The 20,825-nt window shown below is 45.4% G+C and overlaps 1 protein-coding gene across 1 annotated transcript in view; it reads right to left on the bottom strand.

Moving 5' to 3' along the window:
- Positions 1 to 20,825, bottom strand: part of LOC126185112 (aarF domain-containing kinase 1) — a 120,891-nt gene that overhangs the window by 33,767 nt on the left and 66,299 nt on the right. The window contains exons 6-7 of the mRNA XM_049927922.1: positions 12,248 to 12,445; positions 5,078 to 5,220 (exon numbers count right to left, since the gene is read on the bottom strand). Coding sequence (XP_049783879.1) covers positions 5,078 to 5,220; positions 12,248 to 12,445 — 341 coding nt within the window. The remainder of the gene's footprint in view (positions 1 to 5,077; positions 5,221 to 12,247; positions 12,446 to 20,825) is intronic.

Raw genomic sequence — 20,825 nt, 5'->3', positions numbered from 1 at the left:
GATCTTAGGTGCAAAACTGTCCAAGGTCGTCGTCGCAGTTAAAAGAAACACTGCAGAGGGCAGCGTGGTAATCGCACCCAGGGACGTATCCCCGCCCTAAAGATCGAAAACGAGCGGGACACCATTGCAACGACGTGAAAGCCGGCTAAAGGTCTAATTGCACGACGGATACAGTGCACCATGTAAGGCGCCCTTCCCCAATTGGCTCGCTCTTCGGAATAATTTAGAAAGATGGAGGTCAAACCCGAGAGGGGACCATCACGTAAGGCCAAAACATGTGAGACTCCTTTTAGTCGCCTCTTACGACAGGCAGGAATACCGCGGGCCTATTCTAACCCCCGAACCCGCAGGGGGGTGAGTGTGGGATAGCAAGGCTAACATCACGAACAATCTTGTCAGACACATCATGTAGGACACCATCAATACAACCTGACAAAGTGGGAGAAAAAACGACCTGTGCAGTATATAGAGGCCAATCGGCACCTTGGAAGGACCAACAAGGTAACCTGTCCATCAAGGAGAGGGAAGGGAGCGAGAGAATCAACGGGAAATGGTCACTATCACAAAGGTCGTCAAGTGGCGACCAGTGTAATGAAGGGAGGAGGGAGGGAGAAGAAAGAGAAAAGGTACCATGACCGGCATTGAAATTAGTATGGGAGCCATCATTAAGAAGGCTCAAGTCGTGGTCTGCAAGAAGCTGGTCTATGAGAAAACCCCGACTAGATGCAAATGCACTGCCCCACAAGGGATGATGGGCATTAAAATCCCCGAGAAGGAGGAAGGGAGGAGGAAGTTGCTGAAGTAGGGCAGTTAAGGCAGCAGGAGTAAGAGTCTTGTCAGGAGGGAGATAAAGATTGCAACCAGTGACCCCAGAGTTCAGGTGGACACTAACAGCAATTGCTTCCAATGTAGTTTGAAGAGGAAACCACGTGCTAGCAATGTCTGTACGGACCAACGTAAAAACGCCACCAGAGGCCTGCATGGGGCTGACCCGATTTTGACAAAGCACAGAACCCACAGAGGGTTGGTGAGTGATCATTAGTAAAATGAGATTCCTGTAGAACCACAGAAGCTGCAGAGTAAAACGAAATAAGGGACTTCAATTCCGGAAGGTGATGGTAATATCCATTACAATTCCATTGGATAACCACAGAACCACGATTCAAATGAGTGGTGAACAGGTTAAAGCCAGTCACGCCGCTGGGTCACCATCCGTCACTGACAAGGAGGGGGCGACATCCATGAACAGCAGGTCAAAATCAAGTTGCCAAGGTGGGGACGAGACCTCTGGTGACACCAGAGGCTCCTTGTCCTGGGACTTATGTTGTTCCTTCTTTTCTGTTTGAGATCAAGGAGGGCTGTGTGGCAAAAAGGAGCCAGCTACACGAAGATCTGGAACAGAAAGAGAGCAGTGACCTGGGGGCCCATAGACCGTGGTTCTCATGGTCGCCGTGTGGCAGCAGACCTTTGACCCGGAAGGTGCCGGGAAGGGAGGTCCCGGGAGGAGCATCCTTGACTGCCAGATGACGAAGAAGTGGGACACTTCTCCTGCTGGGGAGGGGGAGTGGCACTCTGAGGGGAAGGTCTGGAAACCTCAGGGGATGGGGGGAAGAGAGGGGTGTGGGACTGGGGTAAGGAAGGGGGAAGATGTAACTAAAGCATAGCTAGACATCATGGACACAGGATGGAGTGCGCATACATCTTACCAGCCTCAGTGTAGGTTATACGATCAAGGGACACTCCTGTCTCTTCTTTTCCTTCTTATAAACCGGGCAATCCGTTTAACATGGAGAATGATTGCCGTGACAATTAACACACACAGGAGGGGGAACACAGGAACTCCCCTCTTGGAGGGGACGTCCACAGTCACCACAGAGAGGCGCCTGCAAACTGCGGGAAGGCATGTGTCCAAAACGCAAGCACTTAAAACATCTCATAGGTGGTGGGATGTACGGCTTCACGTCACATCGATAAACCATCATCTTGACCTCCTCAGGGAGGGTATCCCTTCAAAGGCCAGGATAAAGACACCAGTATCGATGCAATTGTCCTTCGGATCCTTCTGAACATGCCGAACAAAGTGAACACACTGCCATCCGAGATTGTCCCGAAGTTCCTTACCAGTTTGAAGGACGAGGTCCCTGTGAAAAACACACCTTGAACCATATTCAAATACTGGTGGGGGTAATCGTCACAGGAATTGTGCCAAGATGGGTACAGGCATGAAGGGCCGCAGACTGGGCAGCTGAAGCAGTTTTGATCAACAACGAACCCTATCGCATCTTGCTCTGAGAGACCAATTCGCCAAACTTGTCCTAAATGTGTTCCACAAAAAATAGAGGTTTGGTAGTGGTGAAAGTATCCCCATCAGTTCATGTGCAAACCAGATAGCGGGGAAAGGTTTCACCCCTAGCCTACGAGCCTGACCCTCCTCCCAGGGGGTAGCCATGGAAGGAAAGGCTGAAGGGACAGAAGAAGCAGCACGAAAGGAATCCTCCTCATACAGAGAGACGGCTGTAGAACAATGGCCAGAGTTCAGGACCCGTATGCTTTCCATTTGCATAGCGTCCGCCCTGATACCACCCACTCATTCAGGGGCTCTCCCCACGAGCGCCACTCAGCCACAGCAAGGGCCGTCTGGCATGGTGGCCAGTGCTGGGAGTTCCGATGCTCCAGGATGACAAGCAACCACTTCTAGGCTTACATAAAGTGGTCACAGCTCAGGTATCAGAAGTGTGATCCCTTTGTGTTCAGGGGGCTCAACCAAACCCACAGTGTCCCCACCTCACAGGCTGGCTACTGTGCTGGCTATGGGCCCTAGCATCATACAACGACGTAAAGGAAAAGATGGAAGGAACGAGGAGGGCACACGCCAGAGACACTAGGTAAGGTGCTCTTCCCCAAATGGCTCACTCTATGGAACAGAAATTTAGTAATGGAGGTCAAACCCCAGAGGTGGGCCAAAGAATGCCAATAGGATGAGGTAATTACACAACAAAACCAAATTGCAAAGCCAACATAACCAGGAGAATAGCGGGGCCAACATAAACAAGGACACCAAGAGAGGGAGAGGAGAGGGCGGAGGGGAAGGAGCACGGTCAGGAAAGGAGGGAAGGGAAAGGAAATGCAGCACGGGAAAGAAGGAAGGCTGTAGTAGATCGGGGCCCTGTGCTTGCCACGCATGTACTCATGAAAGGACCGTGAGCCCCCTGGGGGGGCTCAGACTGGTGAAGGATATCTATCAGCTTTGCCCCCGACCTTTTCAAGGCGTTTTTCTTGGGACACAATGGATAAACCTAAATCTCGGTGGCTGGATCAATGTTGGTAAAATCCCCTTTGTTTTTAGCCCCTCAGCTTGTTGTTGCGTTGTTTGGGGTGGAGGGGAGGGGGAAAGAGACAGAACATCGAGATCATTGGTCTCATGGATGAGGGAAGGAAGTCTGCCGTGCCCTTTCAAAAGTACCATCCTGGCATTTGCCTGGAGTGATTTAGGGAAATCACAGAAAACCTAAATCAGGATGGCCGGACGTGGGAGTGATCCGTTGTCTTCCCAAATGCGAGTCCAGTGTGCTAACCACTATGCCACCTCGCTCGGTAAGCTCTCAGGAAAATTCATTTTACCATCAAGGATTAATTACCACTGTATTAAGGCCTCAGCAAGGAGTAGTAGTAGTAGTAGTAGTAGTAGGAGGAGGAGGAGAAGGAAAGGGATGGGATACCAAGGCTAACAGTTATCCTTTTGAGCAGAGCAAGTACTGGACAAGATTCCCATGCAGTTGAGTTTCGTTACTAGTAGTCTTGAGTTCATGAGCAAATTTAGCAGTAACACACACCTTCAGCCAATGCCATTCAGACACCATGAAGACTAATTGTTTTGGACTTACAGTGAGGCATTTCCTTAATTGTAATACTTTTGTAACTAACAGAGCGTGTCTAATCATACCAGTTGTATGGTAATACACATTGTTATTTTCAGGGGTAAATGAGATAGTTAATCTAAGTTTCCAAACTGAACAATAGTTCACTTTTGGGTTTAGAGTGGTAGCATGTGAATTTTTTAGAAGCTGCTGTTGCTGCTTCTGCAGAAATATCCCCAGGAGTCAGCAAATGACACCAATGAAGTTACTTGCACAAATACATCACAGCACAAGATAAAATATATGGTGCACTAGCTGAGGAAAATACATCCTAAAAGCAGTCAAATGGGATTTTAGGACACCCTACCACATATAATGCCCTGAAACAAATGGGTGTTCATTGCACATATGTTAACCAAGATGCATAGTACACTAATCACCAACAAAGGCCAATTTAAAACTACTATATAACCTTTGGTGAGTTAGGTATTTAACTTAGTCTTAATTTCTGCCCCTTTAACTAAGAACATTGCAGAACAAGAAAGTCATAGACTGAATATAGAGAAACCACTCTTTTGGGATGGGGATGGGGTTACAAAACATAGCAGGGGTGGAACTGTCTTAGGCGTATTTTGAAAGAATGCTCTTTGAAGACAAACATCTGATGTAGGTATACAGCCATTCACTGGTGCCTTGACTATCCTTACAAAAACCATGACTTTTGTATTGCACATACTTGACACACTGTGGGATATGCACTGCAAGTACTGTAGCTCAAAAAATCTGTAACAACTTAACCAGGATCTTCTGGGATACACTCAGCTGTGTAGTAGTTGTCCATGCTGCACACTGTGGTTACTCTGGGTATCAGCAGTGGCATAATAGACTTGCCTGTTTATCATACTCAGAGACAAATTTCAAACTTATCATAACATGTAAGCTTTCACGGCCGGTGTCTTCATTAATTAAAAGTTCCGGGCTGAATTGCTGTGGTCCATATATAAAACTGCTTCTCCTTCCTGGCGTTTCGTTGCCTACTGCGGGCAACATCATCTGAGGCGAGTCGGCTACTTCAGAAGATGTTGCCCGCAGTAGGCAACGAAACACCAGGAAGGAGAAGCAGTTTTATATATGGGCCACGGCAATTCAGCCCGGAAGTTTTAATTAATGAAATTTCAAACTTATTTAAATGCAGTGAAAACCCTTGATTATATGTATACCTTGATTCCGTTCCAAGAGTGTGTTCAATGCCTCTTAGTAAATCATTGCTCTTGAATATTAGGAGCATTTCACGGTTTACTTTCCCAAGTACTTCTGTTATCTGTGGCAACCATTTTGGTATTTCTTCTTGAAACTTTTCCTTCTGCAACAAATAAATGTAAAATATATTTTAGGAAGTCCCTGTTCGGAAAAAATGAACTATTTAATTACAGCAAAAGTAATAACTCTTGTAACATTATTTTGCAACTCTGCAAAAAATGCTCTGCATGTTCAAAAAATGTTTTACAGTAAATAACTGTATCCTAGGATACTGGAGGTCATACTATCTGGCAGACCTCATTTTGGGGCAAATGCTATGCTGAAAACGTGAGTTACCACTTACACAAGTGAACCACTGGCAATGACAGGACAAAGATGCTTCACTAAGTGATTGTCAGGAGTGGTTAAACAAAAACTCTAACACATCAAAGGCATCATCTTCCCTGAAACACAGGACAGTCCATGATGGAATAACAGTAGTATTAGGAAAATTACAGATTGCTACTCACCACACTTAGGAGACACTGAATCACAAAAAGGCACAACGGAGACTGTTATACATTTAAGCTTTCAACCACCACCACCACCACCACCACCACCACCACCACCACCACCACCACCACCACCACCACCAGTCTCACGCTGTAGTGGCCAGATTGCTAACTGCAACTGCATCTGCATCTGCATCTAATAACAGTAATGTGGTGTGGGTAGTGGGGATTAGGAGGCGACACGGGGCAAGGAGGAAGACGGGTAGTTGGACAGGGTTGGGGGGAGGTTTATTGCTGTTTGTGGGAGCGTGCAGGGACTGTGGGGACAGAGTAGGGCTGCTAGGTGTAGTTGGGAGGTTGAGGCAAAGGGGTGAGGGAGCAGGAAATAAGAGAAGTAGAAATAGAGAAAGGGAAAGAGTGGGCACGTTGGGGGAATAGAGGGCTGTGTAGTAATGGAGTGGGAGAAAGAAAGGGGATAGATAGGTGGACGTCAAGGACAAACACAGGTTGAGGTGAGGAGGGTTATGGGAATGTAGGATATAGTGCAGGGTCAGATCCCACCTGCACAATTCAGAAAAGCTGGTGTTGGTACGAAGGATCATTCCCTGCTGACATTCCAGCACTATACAGCCTTCTATTCTGCTAATGACCCTGTAGTCTCTTTCCCTTTCTCTATTTCTATTTCACCCTTTTGTCCTCCCCCCCAATCTCACAACTGCACCTAGCAGCCCTAACTTGTCCCCACCATGTCCCTGTATGCACCCACAAGCAGTGCTACACCTTCCCCCACTTCTACCTCACTACCTCTCCCTCTCCTCATCTCATGCCTCATTCTTAACTCTATGGTCCATACCAGATTGCTGTTGCTATCGGGCGCAGGCACAATTGCAGTCTGGCCACAGTGGCCGGAGGTGGTGGTCATGTGTGCGAGTTGTGCTTGCGTGAATGTTTGTGTTTCCTACTCCGGAAGACGACTTTCTGACCGAAAGCTTAAATGCATAGCAGTCTTTTCACTGTGCCTGTACACGACTCAACATCTGTTCTACAGGGTGAGTAGCAATCCATCCTTTTCATGATCTTATTGAATAATATCTTCCTTGTAAGACACGTATTTATCTAGCAAGCAGAACTCTTACCAGGTGTCTGTAAAGATAAGAAAATTGCAAGCTGATGATGTACCTCAGACAAATAAAATTAAATTTAAAATCAAGGGCCGGCTGGTGTGGCCGAGCGGTTAAAGGCGCTTCAGTCCGGAACTGCGCGACCGCTATGGTCGCATGTTCAAATCCTGCCTCGGGCATGGGTGTGTGCGACATCCTTAGGTTAGTTAGGTTTAAGTAGTTCTAAGTTGTAGGGGACTGATGACCTCTGATGTTAAGTCCCATAGTGCTCAGAGCCATTTAACCCATTTGAAAGCAAGCTTAACATTAGGAAATGTCAAATACCTAAAAAAATTCAGTGAAACCCTGCGTTTACGCTTTTTGAAGGACTTTAAAAAAAGGCGTAAAATGTGGGAAATAACGTTTCAACCAGTAGAAGTTACATATAGAAACCCCCTTTGCATTTTTGCACTTTATGAATGATATATGTACATAACAGGCACCCAAATACTTGTCAGGGACTTGTTTATTGTCAGAGAGGTTTATTATCTAATAAAAACCACTGGTGTAACTGGAACTGGTAATTGCCTAGGAAGTACAAATGTCGTTCACTATTTAAATAATGAAACACTGCACCAGTTACGTATTTTTTCATGCTTAGCACAATGCGTTCCAAAAATTTTTTCTCATTGCCAAGTGCAAATATTAACCTAAGTATTTTGTGTGCTGTTTGCATAAGTGTTGTTCTGTGCTCTTGCACTATAGTCATCTTTTTGAGGTTATCAGGTACTGTGGCTTCTCAATTACATATAAAACCACACATACGCAACCTATCAAACACACTGTTTGTGAAACTTCACAAAAAATACACACGTAAATATTGAATTTAGTAATGACAATAAATTCTTGAAACACATCTTCCTAAGCTTGAAAAAAATACATAATTGGTGCTAGGCTTCAATCAAAAACATTGGAACACTGAAAAGTCAGCAAAGGTGTCAACTAGTGTTACAAGAGACCAAATGATGAAATGCGCTAAATCTGATTTCACAAAGTGTTATGACAATCACAAAAAACACAAAGCTACACATGCACACTAGAGACAGTTTGGAAATGGTTGTAACTGGTCACGATATCTTTATTTGAATGAACCTAGTAACTCCCATCAGCCACCACACTGAGTAAAGGTTGACAGTGGCAGGAGATTTGCCTGTTCACCTACTTTGTCTCTTCGTTTGTTGTCCTCGGTGTCGACGTATTCACTGAAAAAAATGGGACGGGGGGAGTGCAACTACTGTCTATCGTAAATAATGTAGCCGACAAATGCACAGTTGTGTTTCACAGTCTTTTAGATTCACTGTTCACACACACACACACACACACACACACACACACACACACACACACCATCTACAAGCCACCTGACTGTGTGTGGCGGAGGGTACCTTGAATACCTCTATCGGTTCTCCCTTCTATTCCAGTCTCGTATTGTTCGTGGAAAGGATTGTCGGTATGCTTCTGTATGGGCTCTACTCTCTCTGACTTTATCCTCATGGTCTCTTCGTGAGGTATATGTAGGAGGGAACAATATACTGCTCGACTCCTCGGTGCAGTTATGTTCATGAAACTTCAACAAAAGCCCGTACCGAGCTACTGAGCATCTCTCCTGCAGAGTCTTCCACTGGAGTTTATCTATCATCTCCGTAACACTTTCGTGATTACTAAATGATCCTGTAACGAAGCGCGCCGCTCGCCGTTGGATCTTCTCTATCTCTTCTATCAACCCTATCTGGTACGGATCCCACACTGCTGAGCAGTATTCAGGCAGTGGACGAACAAGCATACTGTAACCTACTTCCTTTGTTTTCGGATTGCATTTCCTTAGGATTCTTCCAATGAATCTCAGTCTGGCATCTTCTTTACCAACGATCAACTTTATATGATCATTCCATTTTAAATCACTCCTAATGCGTACTCCCAGATAATTTATGGAATTAACTGCTTTCAGCTGCTGACCTGATATTTTGTAGCTAAATGATAAGGGATCTATCTTTCTATGTATTTGCAGCACATTACACTTGTCTACATTGAGATTCAATTGCCATTCCATGCACCATGCGTCAATTCGCTGCAGATCCTCCTGCATTTCAGTACAATTTCCCATTGTTACAACCTCTCGATGCACCACAGCATCATCAGCAAAAAGCCTCAGTGAACTTCTGATGTCATCCACAAGGTCATTTATGTATATTGTGAATAGCAACGGTCCTATGACACTCCCCTGCAGCACACCTGAAATCACTCTTACTTTGGAAGACTTCTCTCCATTGAGAAGGACCTGCCGTGTTGTGTTACCTAGAAACTCTTCAACCCAATCACACAATTGGTCTGGTAGTCCATATGCTCTTACTTTGTTAATTAAATGACTGTGGGGAACTGTATCGAGTGCCTTGCGGAAGTCAAGAAACACGGCATCTACCTGTGAACCCGTGTCTATGGCCCTCCGAGTCTCGTGGACGAATAGCGCGAGCTGGGTTTCACACGATAGTCTTTTTCGAAACCCATGCTGATTCCTACAGAGTAGATTTCTAGTCTAATGAAAAGTCATTATACTCTAACATAATACGTGTTCCATAATTCTACAACTGATCGACATTAGAGATATAGGTCTACAGTTCTGCACATCTGTTCGACGTCCCTTCTTGAACACGGGGATGACCTGTGCCCTTTTCCAATCCTGTGGAACGCTACGCTCTTCTAGAGACCTACGGTACACCGCTGCAAGAAGGGGGGGGGGGACGCCAAGTTCGAACTGGTATCCCATCAGGTTCAGCGGCCTTTCCTCTTTTGAGCGATTTTAATTGTTTCTGTATCCCTCTGTCGTCTATTTCGATATATACCATTTTGTCATCTGTACGACAATCTAGAGAAGGAACTACAGTGCAGTCTTCCTCTGTGAAACAGCTTTGGAAAAAGACATTTAGTATTTCGGCCTTTAGTCTGTCATCCTCTATTTCAGTACCACTTTGGTCACAGAGTGTCTGGACATTTTGTTTTCATCCACCTACCGCTTTGACATAAGACCAAAACTTCTTAGGATTTGCTGCCAAATCAGTACGAAGAAGATTACTTTCGAATTCATCGAATGCCTCTCGCATAGCCCCCCTCACATTACATTTCGCTTCGCGTAATTTTTGTTTGTCTGCAAGGCTTTGGCTATGTTTATGTTTGCTGTGAAGTTCCCTTTGCTTCCACAGCAGTTTTCTAACTCTGTTGTTGTACCATGGTGGCTCTTTTCCATCTCTTACGATCTTGCTTGGCACATACTCATCTAACGCATATTGTACGATGGTTTTGAACTTTGTCCACTGATCCTCAACACTATCTGTACTTGAGACAAAACTTTTGTGTTGAGCCGTCAGGTACTCTGTAATCTGCTTTTTATCACTTTCGCTAAACAGAAAAATCTTCCTACCTTTTTTAATATTTCTATTTACGGCTGAAATCATCGATTCAGTAACCGCTTTATGATCGCTGATTCCCTGTTCTGCGTTAACTGTTTCAAACAGTTCAGGTCTGTTTGTCACCAGAATGTCTAATATGTTATCGCCACGAGTCAGTTCTCTGTTTAACTGCTCAAGGTAGTTTTCAGATAAAGCACTTAAAAAAAATTTCACTGGATTCTTTGTCCCTGCCACCCGTTATGAACGTTTGGGTCTCCCAGTCTATATCTGGCATAATAAAATCTCTATAATATGGTGGGGAAATCTACTCAAAATATTTTTCAAATTATCCTTCAGGTGCTCAGCCACAGCAGCTGCTGAGCCAGGGGGCCTATAGAGACATCCAATTACCATGTCTGAGCCTGCTTTAACCGTGACCATCACCCAAATTATTTCACATTTCAGATCTCTGTCAATTTCCTTCGATACTATTGCACTTCTTACCGTTATAAACACGCCTCCCCCTTCACTGTCCAGCCTCGAATAATACACAGTTACATATGGCCAGTGCACTGTTGTTTAAACTTTCCGCAAGTATCATTAATAGTTTTCAGGCAAACCTCCACATACTGCTACAATAGTTTACTACTAAACATCGACGAGCAGTAAAAACCTAACCACAAAATTCAGAAAGTTAAGTATGGAGCAGACACTGTCACTGTTTAAACACATGGCCTAATTGTGTAACACTTATTTCATTGTTAAGTTGATGCATTGTTGTCATTCTAACCAACACAGGCTCCGCGTCTGAAACTGCTGTGGGCTGACTGTCTCGTGACCAAAAATTGGGCCTTCATATATCCACACAATAATAGAGGGAGAAACTACACACTGTTCGAAGTTAAAATTACAGGAAGTACAATTAAAACTTAGTTAGTTAAATTAACAGAATACATCAAAAACTGGTTCTTTTTAACAGTTTCTTCTACTACAAGAGTTAGGCCGAATTATTTGTTTAAATGATGAAATTAACAAATATTGTTATGCAAACAATACTTCTGACAAAACTGTTAATTACTTTGGAATTAAATAAGTGCTGGTTTTGCTAACATGTTTTCAAATAGAGCCAAATAGATCCTTAAAGAATACTATTAGTTGTTCCTCCAAATGTTTATAATTAGTACAGAATTTATATTTGTTTATATGACAACAATAGAATTGTAGTAATGAAACAATTACTGATTTCATCTTATAGCAAAAGATACTAACTAGGAATAGTTGAAATAAATTAGAATATCAATTACATACATAAAACTAAGCACAAAATTAGATCTGGTGTTATATTCTTTAAGACTAAGAGCCAACCTTTCTCTTTTGTGAAAATACTGATTATACTCACATATGTTAATGGTAATTGATTGAAATTTAAAAAACGAATTTAAGGAGGCAGATGGCAAAACAAGAGGGGAAGTAAAATTGTCCCAGCTTGCTTCGTCACAAGGTACTGCATGAATTGTTCCAACTTTTACTCATTTACCAGCACACTGGTGTCAAGACATTTAACCATCTAATATTTGTAAACACTACTTAATGGCCAATGCCTTGACAGCATCATTTAATCTCAATTACGTCAGTTTTTTCTCCACGAACATTTTTTCATAAAACATAAATCGCAGGATAATTATAAGTATGTTAAGGCAAAACTGGGTGCAAATTAACACTGTGGACAGAGGAAATTTGACAGGAGCGATAAAAAATGTCGTAAATGGTGAGAAAATGTTGATTCTGGGAACATGAAAGTGGGGTTATACTGTAGTTACATTAATAACAATAATTAAGATGCCTTAATGCACAGTATACATTCTATATATGAGTGAAACACCTTTTTCTTTGGAAGTTAATATGATAAAGATATAAATATAATTTATACACAACTAAATAACTAAAGACCACTCATTTATTGAACTGTATATTATACACCGTTTTTACAAGTAAGAAATCTAAAAACCAAAAAATCCTAAAATGAGAGTCCTATATGATATTTCTTGTTAACAGGATAACAGTACAGATGCACAACAACAACTACAACAACATACCTCACTTTTTGTGTAATTCTTCTTTTCCAGCCCACTCTGTATTGACTCCCATGTACGGCCGGTTACCATGCAAACACATAGGCCATACATGTCTTTAACACCAAGAACTTCACATTGTTCTTTTATGCCTTTCATGTCTACATTTAGAATTGCAAGCCATAGTTTTGCATACTCTAGGCAGAATTCAGGACTCAATGTCTGGAAATTAATGTGAACAACATAAAAACTCATCAGCAACAACACTAAGAGCATTAATGTGTAAAAGGTGAAATAAACAAAACCCACTGACACTTAAAAGTGAAGGAAGCTGTAGATGTGCATCAGACGAACTGAAAAATTATTTGTCATTAACATTTCATTTCAAGGCTCAGATACAATTAATACTCTGATCATGAAAATCCTTTCAAAGCACTGCACCTGCATATTGGCAACAAGTGCCAATTTTCAAACCAAAATACAAGAGCAATGTGTTAACATTTGGCTACCAGCTCCCTGCCACATGCTATCATTAGTGTACAGTTTCCAGAACTGCAGTAGTGAACCTAGAAGAACCATGGTGACTTACAGTGCCATTGCATGCTTTCCAGTTTTTGTTTTCCTTAGAATTTTTCTCACAAATGTATCACTTTTGTTGAAGAAACAGATAAATTGGTAGGAAATATCGATCTCCCACATGTTCTTGAAGGCTGCAACAAATGCTTTTCATGGTGTATTTGCAGGTTTATAACCAAGTGAGGGCTGCATCTAATACACAGTACTTTGATAAAACTCACCCAGTCAGATTCTTCAGGTGCTCTAAGCAGTGGTCTTCTATTGATCAATAAATGCTTCAGTTTTCAAGATACATAACTACTAATTATTCACACTTCCAACCACCCCACATACCCATCAAATGTATGGTATGTTGATACAAGAAGAAAGTGTTTTTCTGATTCTGTATCACACACAAAAATATCTCAAACAAAAAACAGTTGCATTTTCAAAACACACAGCTTGTGCAAGTAGCATGGTCACAACAGCATTATATGTAATTGTGAACAGGGTATCCAAGAAGAGATTCCACAGTTTTAAAATTAATCAACATTAAAACAAAGATTGATAGAAGACTGCAACAGGCAGTATGTTTATTGTGAAAAGTAAGAATTTTATACTGAAGTTTCAAAATATTAGCTTCAAAAGCTGTTTACTGATGCCACTGGAATCCCAGTATGAAATGATTTTGAATAGTACTCTAAAGCCCAGAGCATATAATTACATGGAAGAATATGGCAATTCCAAATTTATATATAAAATTTCATACTACTACTTTTCAGTCTCGTGCTTGAGAAACTGGAGCATATGAATGAAGTATGAAACTATTTCCTAACATGAAACTTTTTGCTTGCAGTAGGCCTAATAGCCATTTGATACTGGTACATCATGAATTTTATTGTGTAAATGAGGTACATAAAAACTACGGCTTCTGCCAAAACTGTCTCGCTTATTTGGCGCGTGTTAAAATTGTTGCAATATTAGAAAGGCCTATTTTGTTTCATCTAGCAGACGGTAACAAAATAGATTTAATCAAATCGAGAAACCACACCAGTCTTTAGCATTATAGGTTTTAACAGCTTTTTCTTGTAGCAAAATGTTTTAGAAACTTTGATGAGGTAATATTTTTTTGCAGAAAGGAAAGCACGCCATGTAAAGCTGTAGCAAGATTATAGAGAAAAAAATGCTACTACCTAAGGATTGAAGAAATGTGTGCCGTACTGTCTTGCTTGTCCGTTTTCTTTACTGGTTTTATGTTTCCTATATTTAGTTTTATGTTGCACAAAAGACGAAGTTATTAGCTAATAGGCAATGAAGAGTGTAAACTTTCTGAAGAGTTCTTATTCTCCCAGTCACAAATAATCCCACCCAGTATTAACTGTCAGTTTTTAAGGGGGGCAAACAGGATGACTTGGAGCAGAAGAGGCAACACAGGACATTTTAATTTTCACTGTCCTGAATATAGGTTTTATGGCTTCCATTACAAAATCCGCACATTTGAACTCCATAGAGAAAAATACATTGCACTTTGGCATACTTACAACCAAATAACATTTCTTACATTTCCTCTAACATATATGTTTTATACTTTTATACACCTGAAACACTCGAGAGGGGAGGGGGTGCCACTATGAAGTTTTTGCCCCAGTTCAGAAATATTGTAGACCTGGGGCTGAAAGGAGGTTAGCGCACTAAAGAGACTGAAATCATCCCACTGAACAACATGTGTTTCCGGTAATGCAATACCACAGGTTAACATTCATTATTATGGCAGCAAGGGATAGTTTCTGAACATGATTTGTGTGAAATTACACCACTGCATTTGACCAGAGTAATGGTTTGGGCAGTGGTGTGCAGCAGAAGCACTACCAGCCATTTCTTTGTACAAGAATCAATAACTAGTTAATGCCACGTTGCAACTTTGGAACAGTTTGTCACCACAAAGCACTTTTTTTTTTTGTGGTTTTAGGGCGCACAACTTCAACGGTCATTAGCGCCCAGACTATGTTAGGAATGCACCGCGAGTCACAAGTTTAAAACAGCAACGAAACGGAAAACACAATAAAAGACAGACTGAGGCATAGGATTAAAAAAAAAAGGAAAACAGCATAATCAAATGTCCTTAGAGAGGGTTGTCAAATTGATAAAATGAAGAACGCGAGCAGCTGCTCGTGGGTCATCCGCTAAAAGGACTTCTAGAGTACATGGCAGGCCAAGATCAAGACGCAGTGCGTTAAAATCCGGACAGAACGTTAAAATGTGGCGGACCGTCAGCAATTGCCCACATGGACAGAACGGTGCCGGCGCAGCCGTCAGCAGATGGCGATGGCTGAACCGGCAGTGTCCAATTCGTAACCGGGCCAAAACTACCTCCTCCCGCCGAGAAGGGCGTGAGGAGGACGTCCAAGCCACGGGAAGAGGTTTCAAGGCCCGAAGCTTGTTGTCTGTAAGTGCAGCCCAATCGGCATGCCACAGCGATACAATGCACCGACAAATGACCCTGCTAAAATCTGACGAAGGGACACAACAAGAAGCTGTCCGAGGCTGGAGGACCGCAGCCTTGGCCGCGGCATCTGCAGCTTCGTTCCCAGGGATACCGACATGGCCAGGAACCCACATAAAGCTAACCGGAGAACCGACGTCCACCAGCTGCTGAAGAGAGCGTTGGATCCGGTGTACGAAAGGGTGAACCGGGTACGGATCACTGAGGCTCTGGATGGCGCTCAGGGAATCTGAGCAGATGACATAAGCAGAACGTCGGTGGCGGCAGATGTAAAGAACAGCCTGGTAGAGGGCAAAGAGCTCAGCTGTGAAGACCGAACAATGGCCATGGAGCCGGTATTTGAAACTTTGTGCCCCGACAATAAAGGAACACCCGACCCCGTCATTGGTCTTAGAGCCATCTGTATAAATGAAAGTCATGTTGATGAACTTCGAACGAAGTTCCAAAAAACGGGAGTGGTAGACCGAACCGGGGGTGACCTCTTTTGGGAGCGAGCTGAGGTCAAGGTGAACGCGGACCTGAGCCTGGAGCCAAGGTGGCGTGCGGCTCTCGCCCACTCGAAAGGTTGCAGGGAGTGAAAAATTAAGGTGTTGAAGGAGGCGACGAAAGCGAACTCCAGGGGGTAGCAGGGCAGAGACATACAACCCGTATTGACGGTCAAGAGAGTCGTCAAAAAAGGAACGATAAGACGGATGGTCGGGCATTGACAGTAGCCGACAGGCATACCGACAAAGCAGTATATCGCGCCGGTAGGTGAGTGGCAATTCGCCAGCGTCAGCATGAAGACTCTCTACGGGACTGGTATAAAATGCTCCGATCGCAAGTCGTAAACCCCGATGTTGTATGGAGTTGAGGCGGCGTAAGATGGATGGCCGTGCAGAGGAGTATACGAAGCTCCCATAATCCAGCTTTGAGCGGACGATCGACCGATATAGACGAAGTAGGACGGTTCGATCCGCTCCCCACGACATACCACTGAGAACACGGAGGACATTTAAAGAACGGGTACAACGGGCGGCCAAATATGACACATGTGGAGACCAGCTAAGTTTCCTGTCAAAGGTAAGGCCTAAAAATTTGGTTGTCTCCACGATTGGGAGAGCAACGGGACCGAGTCGTAAGGACGGTGGGAGAAACTCTTTGTAGCGCCAGAAGTGAATACAGACCGTCTTCTCGGCAGAAAAATGGAAGCCATTGGCAACACTCCAGGAGTAAAGACGGTCAAGAGAACGCTGAAGACAGCGCTCCAGGACACGTGTACACTGCGCGCTGCAATAGATCGTAAAATCGTCCACAAAAAGGGAGCCTGAGACATCAGCTGGGAGGCAATCCATTATTGGATTGATCGCGATGGCGAAGAGAGCGACGCTCAAAACTGAGCCCTGTGGCACCCCATTCTCCTGGCGAAAGGTGTCGGACAGGACAGAACCCACACGTACCCTGAACTGTCGATCCATTAAAAAGGAACGAATAAAAGGGAGGCGACCGCGAAGGCCCCATGTATGCATGGTGCGGAGAATGCCCGCCCTCCAACAGGTGTCGTAAGCCTTCTCCAAATCAAAGAACACAGCCGCGGTCGGGCGCTTCCGCAAGAAGTTATTCATAATGAAGGTCGACAAGGTAACCAGATGGTCAACAGCAGAGCGGCGCCTATGAAATCCACATTGTACATTGGTAAGTAGGCGCCGAGACTCGAGCAGCCAAACCAATCGAGAGTTAACCATTCGCTCCATCACTTTACAGACACAGCTGGTAAGCGAGATAGGTCGATAACTGGAAGGCAAGTGCTTGTCCTTCCCCGGCTTAGGAATCGGGACAACAATAGACTCGCGCCAGCATGCGGGAACATGTCCCTCAATCCAGATGCGATTGTATGTACGAAGAAGAAAACCTTTACCCGCAGGAGAAAGGTTCTTCAGCATCTGAATATGAACAGAATCAGGCCCTGGAGCGGAGGACCGTGATCGGCCAAGTGCGGTTTCGAGTTCCCGCATGGTGAATGGGGCATTATAACTTTCACAATTCGAGGAGCGGAAGTCAGGTGGCCTAGCCTCCTCTGCCTCTTTGCGGGGGAGGAAGGCAGGGTGGTAATGAGCGGAGCTCGAAACCTCTGCGAAAAAGCGGCCGAAGGCATTGGAGACAGCCTCAGGGGCCACAAGGACTTCATTCGCGACCTTCAAGCCCGAAACAGGGGAGTGGACCTTAGTGCCAGATAGCCGGCGCAGGCTACCCCAAACAACAGAAGAAGGAGTAAAACTGTTGAAGGTGCTTGTGAAAGCAGCCCAGCTGGCTTTCTTGCTTTCTTTAATAATACGACGACACTGAGCACGTAATCGTTTATAATTAATACAATTCGCCACTGTAGGGTGGCGTTTAAAGGTGCGTAAAGCACGTCGACGAGCACGTAAAGCGTCTCTACATGCTGCGGTCCACCAGGGGACCGGTACGCGACGTGGAGAAGAAGTAGGGTGAGGGATGGAATATTCAGCAGCAGTGAGAATGACTTCCGTGAGGTGTGCGACCTGACGATCGCAGCTTGTGAAGGTTTGATCCTGAAAGGTCGCCCTGGAAGAGAAGAGCCCCCAGTCTGCCTTGGAGATGGTCCAACTAGAGGAGCACGGAGAGGGAGTATGCTGCAGGAGATGGATAACACACGGGAAGTGGTCGCTCGAATATGTATCAGCAAGTGCATACCACTCAAACCGGCGTGCAAGTTGGGGAGTACATATAGAGAGGTCTAAATGGGAATAGGTGTGAGATGTGTCCGAAAGAAAAGTAGGGGCGCCAGTATTGAGGCAGACAAGATTGAGCTGGTTGAAAAGGTCTGCTAACAAGGAGCCCCTCGGGCAGGATGCTGGAGAGCCCCAAAGGGGATGGTGGGCATTGAAGTCTCCAGTTAACAAAAATGGTGCAGGTAGCTGAGCAATAAGTTGCATCATGTCTGCCCTGGTAACGGCAGATGACGATGGAGTGTAAACGGTACAAAAGGAAAACGTAAAAGTGGGGAGAGTAATGTGGATGGCAACTGCCTGCAGGCCGGTGTGCAACGTGATGGGATCGTAGTAAATATCATCCCGGACCAGCAACATAACCCCTCCATGAGCTGGGATACCTACCACAGGGGGTAGGTCAAAACGCACAGAGGTGTAGTGTGCCAAGGCAATTTAATCGCATGGGCGTAGCTTCGTTTCCTGGAGGGCTACGACGAGCGGACGATGCAAGCGGAGCAGCAACATCAAGTCCTCTCGGTTGGAGCGAATGCTGCGAATATTCCAGTGAATAAGTGCCATCGTAAGAAAAGGAAGATGAGAGAAGGGGTTACCTCGAAGGCCGCTTAGGGCCTGGCTTCGAGCGAGCACTGCCGCCGCTATCAGTAGGTGGACAGTCATCGTCCATGGGGTCTATAGGGTCATTGGCCATCTCGGGAGGATGGCCAGGAGGGGGAGCTTCCTCCGCCGGTGAACGGCCAGATGTACGGCTACCAGCGGTGCGGCCAGGCGAAACGGATGACGGCCTGGGGCGGCAACCGCTGGGTGGCGCAGGAGAAGAAATGCGCCGTGGCGGAGAAGGAGAACTGTGCTTCCTATGCGCCTTTTTGGAAGGACGTTTGGTGGAAGTACCGGTTGAAGGCTGGGAGGTCGAGGGACGGAGGAAGTCTGCACGGGATGGTTCCTTCTTGAAGGCCCGTGCATCTGATTTCGGGGTCTTCGACTTAGCAGAAGCTGAGGAAGGGGCTGGTGTCTGTGGGGTGATGGGAGGAAGAGGAGACGTCGACCGCGCGATCTTAGCACTAGCCGAACGGACGACCGTGGTGCTGAAGGTCAGATCGCATGTCTGGGTTGCTACCTCCCGGGTAGTCCGAGGAAAGGCGAGGACAGTACTGTATTTCCCCGCTGGGAGCAGCGTGGGCTTCCTACTAGCCAATAGCTTGCAAGCAGCCGAGGTGGACACTTTCTCTTTGACCCGAATTTCTTGGATACAGCGTTCTTCCTTATAGACAGGACAGTCGCGGGAGGATGCGGCATGGTCACCCTGACAGTTCACACAACGAGGAGACGGAGGTGGACAGTCACCCTCATGGGCATCCCTGCCACAAGTGACACATTTAGCCGCATTGGAACAAGACTGTCGAGTGTGATTGAAACGCTGACACTGGTAGCAGCGCGTAGGTGTCGGGACATAGGGGCGAACAGAAATAACCTCGTAGCCCGCCTTGATGCGCGATGGCAGCTTAACACTATCGAAAGTCAAGAAAAGTGTCCGGGTCGGTACAAGGTCATTGTTGACCTTTTTCATGACCCGATGGACAGCCGTCACGCCCTGCTCAGCGAGGAAAGATTGAAGCTCCTCGTCAGTCAATCCGTCGAGGGAGCTAGTATAGACTACACCACGAGACGAATTCAAAGTTCGGTGGGCCTCCACCCGGACAGGGAACGTGTACAGGAGGGTGGCCCGAAGCAGTTTTTGTGCCTGAAAGGCACTCTCAGTTTCTAGTAATAAGGTGCCGTTACGCAACCTGGTACAAGATTTGACAGATCCGGCTATGGCATCAACGCCCTTCTGAATAACGAAAGGGTTGACAGAGGAAAAATCCTTTCCGTCCTCAGATCGAGAAACTACGAGGAACTGTGGGTCAGGCGGTAGTACTTTTGTCACTGTTGGCTGGTCACGTTTCCGTTTTTGGGTCGAAGTCGAGAGAGATGGAGTAGAATCCATTGCGGAGGAATCCCCCATGATTGCCAGCGTCTCCGATGGCGAGCTCCTTCCTTGTGGGGACCCTCTCAGAGGGCACTCCCGCCTTAGGTGAATGTTTACACCTCAGGTCACACCTCCCGAGAAACAGACGGAGGGACCAATCGGCATGGTCAGAAGGTATCAGCTCAGGCAATCACCCCTCCCCGGGCCTGGCCTTTACCAGGGGGTACGCGCGTGCCTTACATGTCTACCCAGGGCGGGGACTTACGCGTTAGCCCGTCACCGGCTACGCGTGCGAACGCGTGGGTCGGCCTTCAGGCACGCACAGGGAGGAAGGAAGAAGAGGAAAAAGAAGAGAGAGAGGGAGAAAGAGGACCGACTGTCTCAAACGCCGAGGCGGAGACCAGAGAAGGCAAGGAGAAGAAGGCAATGAGAAAGCAAGGAGAAGAAGGCAATGAGAAGGCAAGGAGAAGAAGGCAAGGAGAAAAAGGCAATGAGAAGGCAAGGAGAAAAAGGCAATGAGAAGGCAAGGAGAAAAAGGCAATGAGAAGGCAAGGAGAAAAAGGCAATGAGAAGGCAAGGAGAAAAAGGCAATGAGAAGGCAAGGAGAAAAAGGCAATGAGAAGGCAAGGAGAAAAAGGCAATGAGAAGGCAAGGAGAAAAAGGCAATGAGAAGGCAAGGAGAAAAAGGCAATGAGAAGGCAAGGAGAAAAAGGCAATGAGAAGGCAAGGAGAAAAAGGCAATGAGAAGGCAAGGAGAAAAAGGCAATGAGAAGGCAAGGAGAAAAAGGCAATGAGAAGGCAAGGAGAAAAAGGCAATGAGAAGGCAAGGAGAAGTCAAGGGAAAGA

This window comes from Schistocerca cancellata, chromosome 4 (genome assembly GCF_023864275.1).
Source record: "Schistocerca cancellata isolate TAMUIC-IGC-003103 chromosome 4, iqSchCanc2.1, whole genome shotgun sequence".
Lineage (NCBI taxonomy): Eukaryota > Metazoa > Arthropoda > Insecta > Orthoptera > Acrididae > Schistocerca > Schistocerca cancellata.
This window is presented reverse-complemented; position numbering and strand designations above follow the sequence as displayed.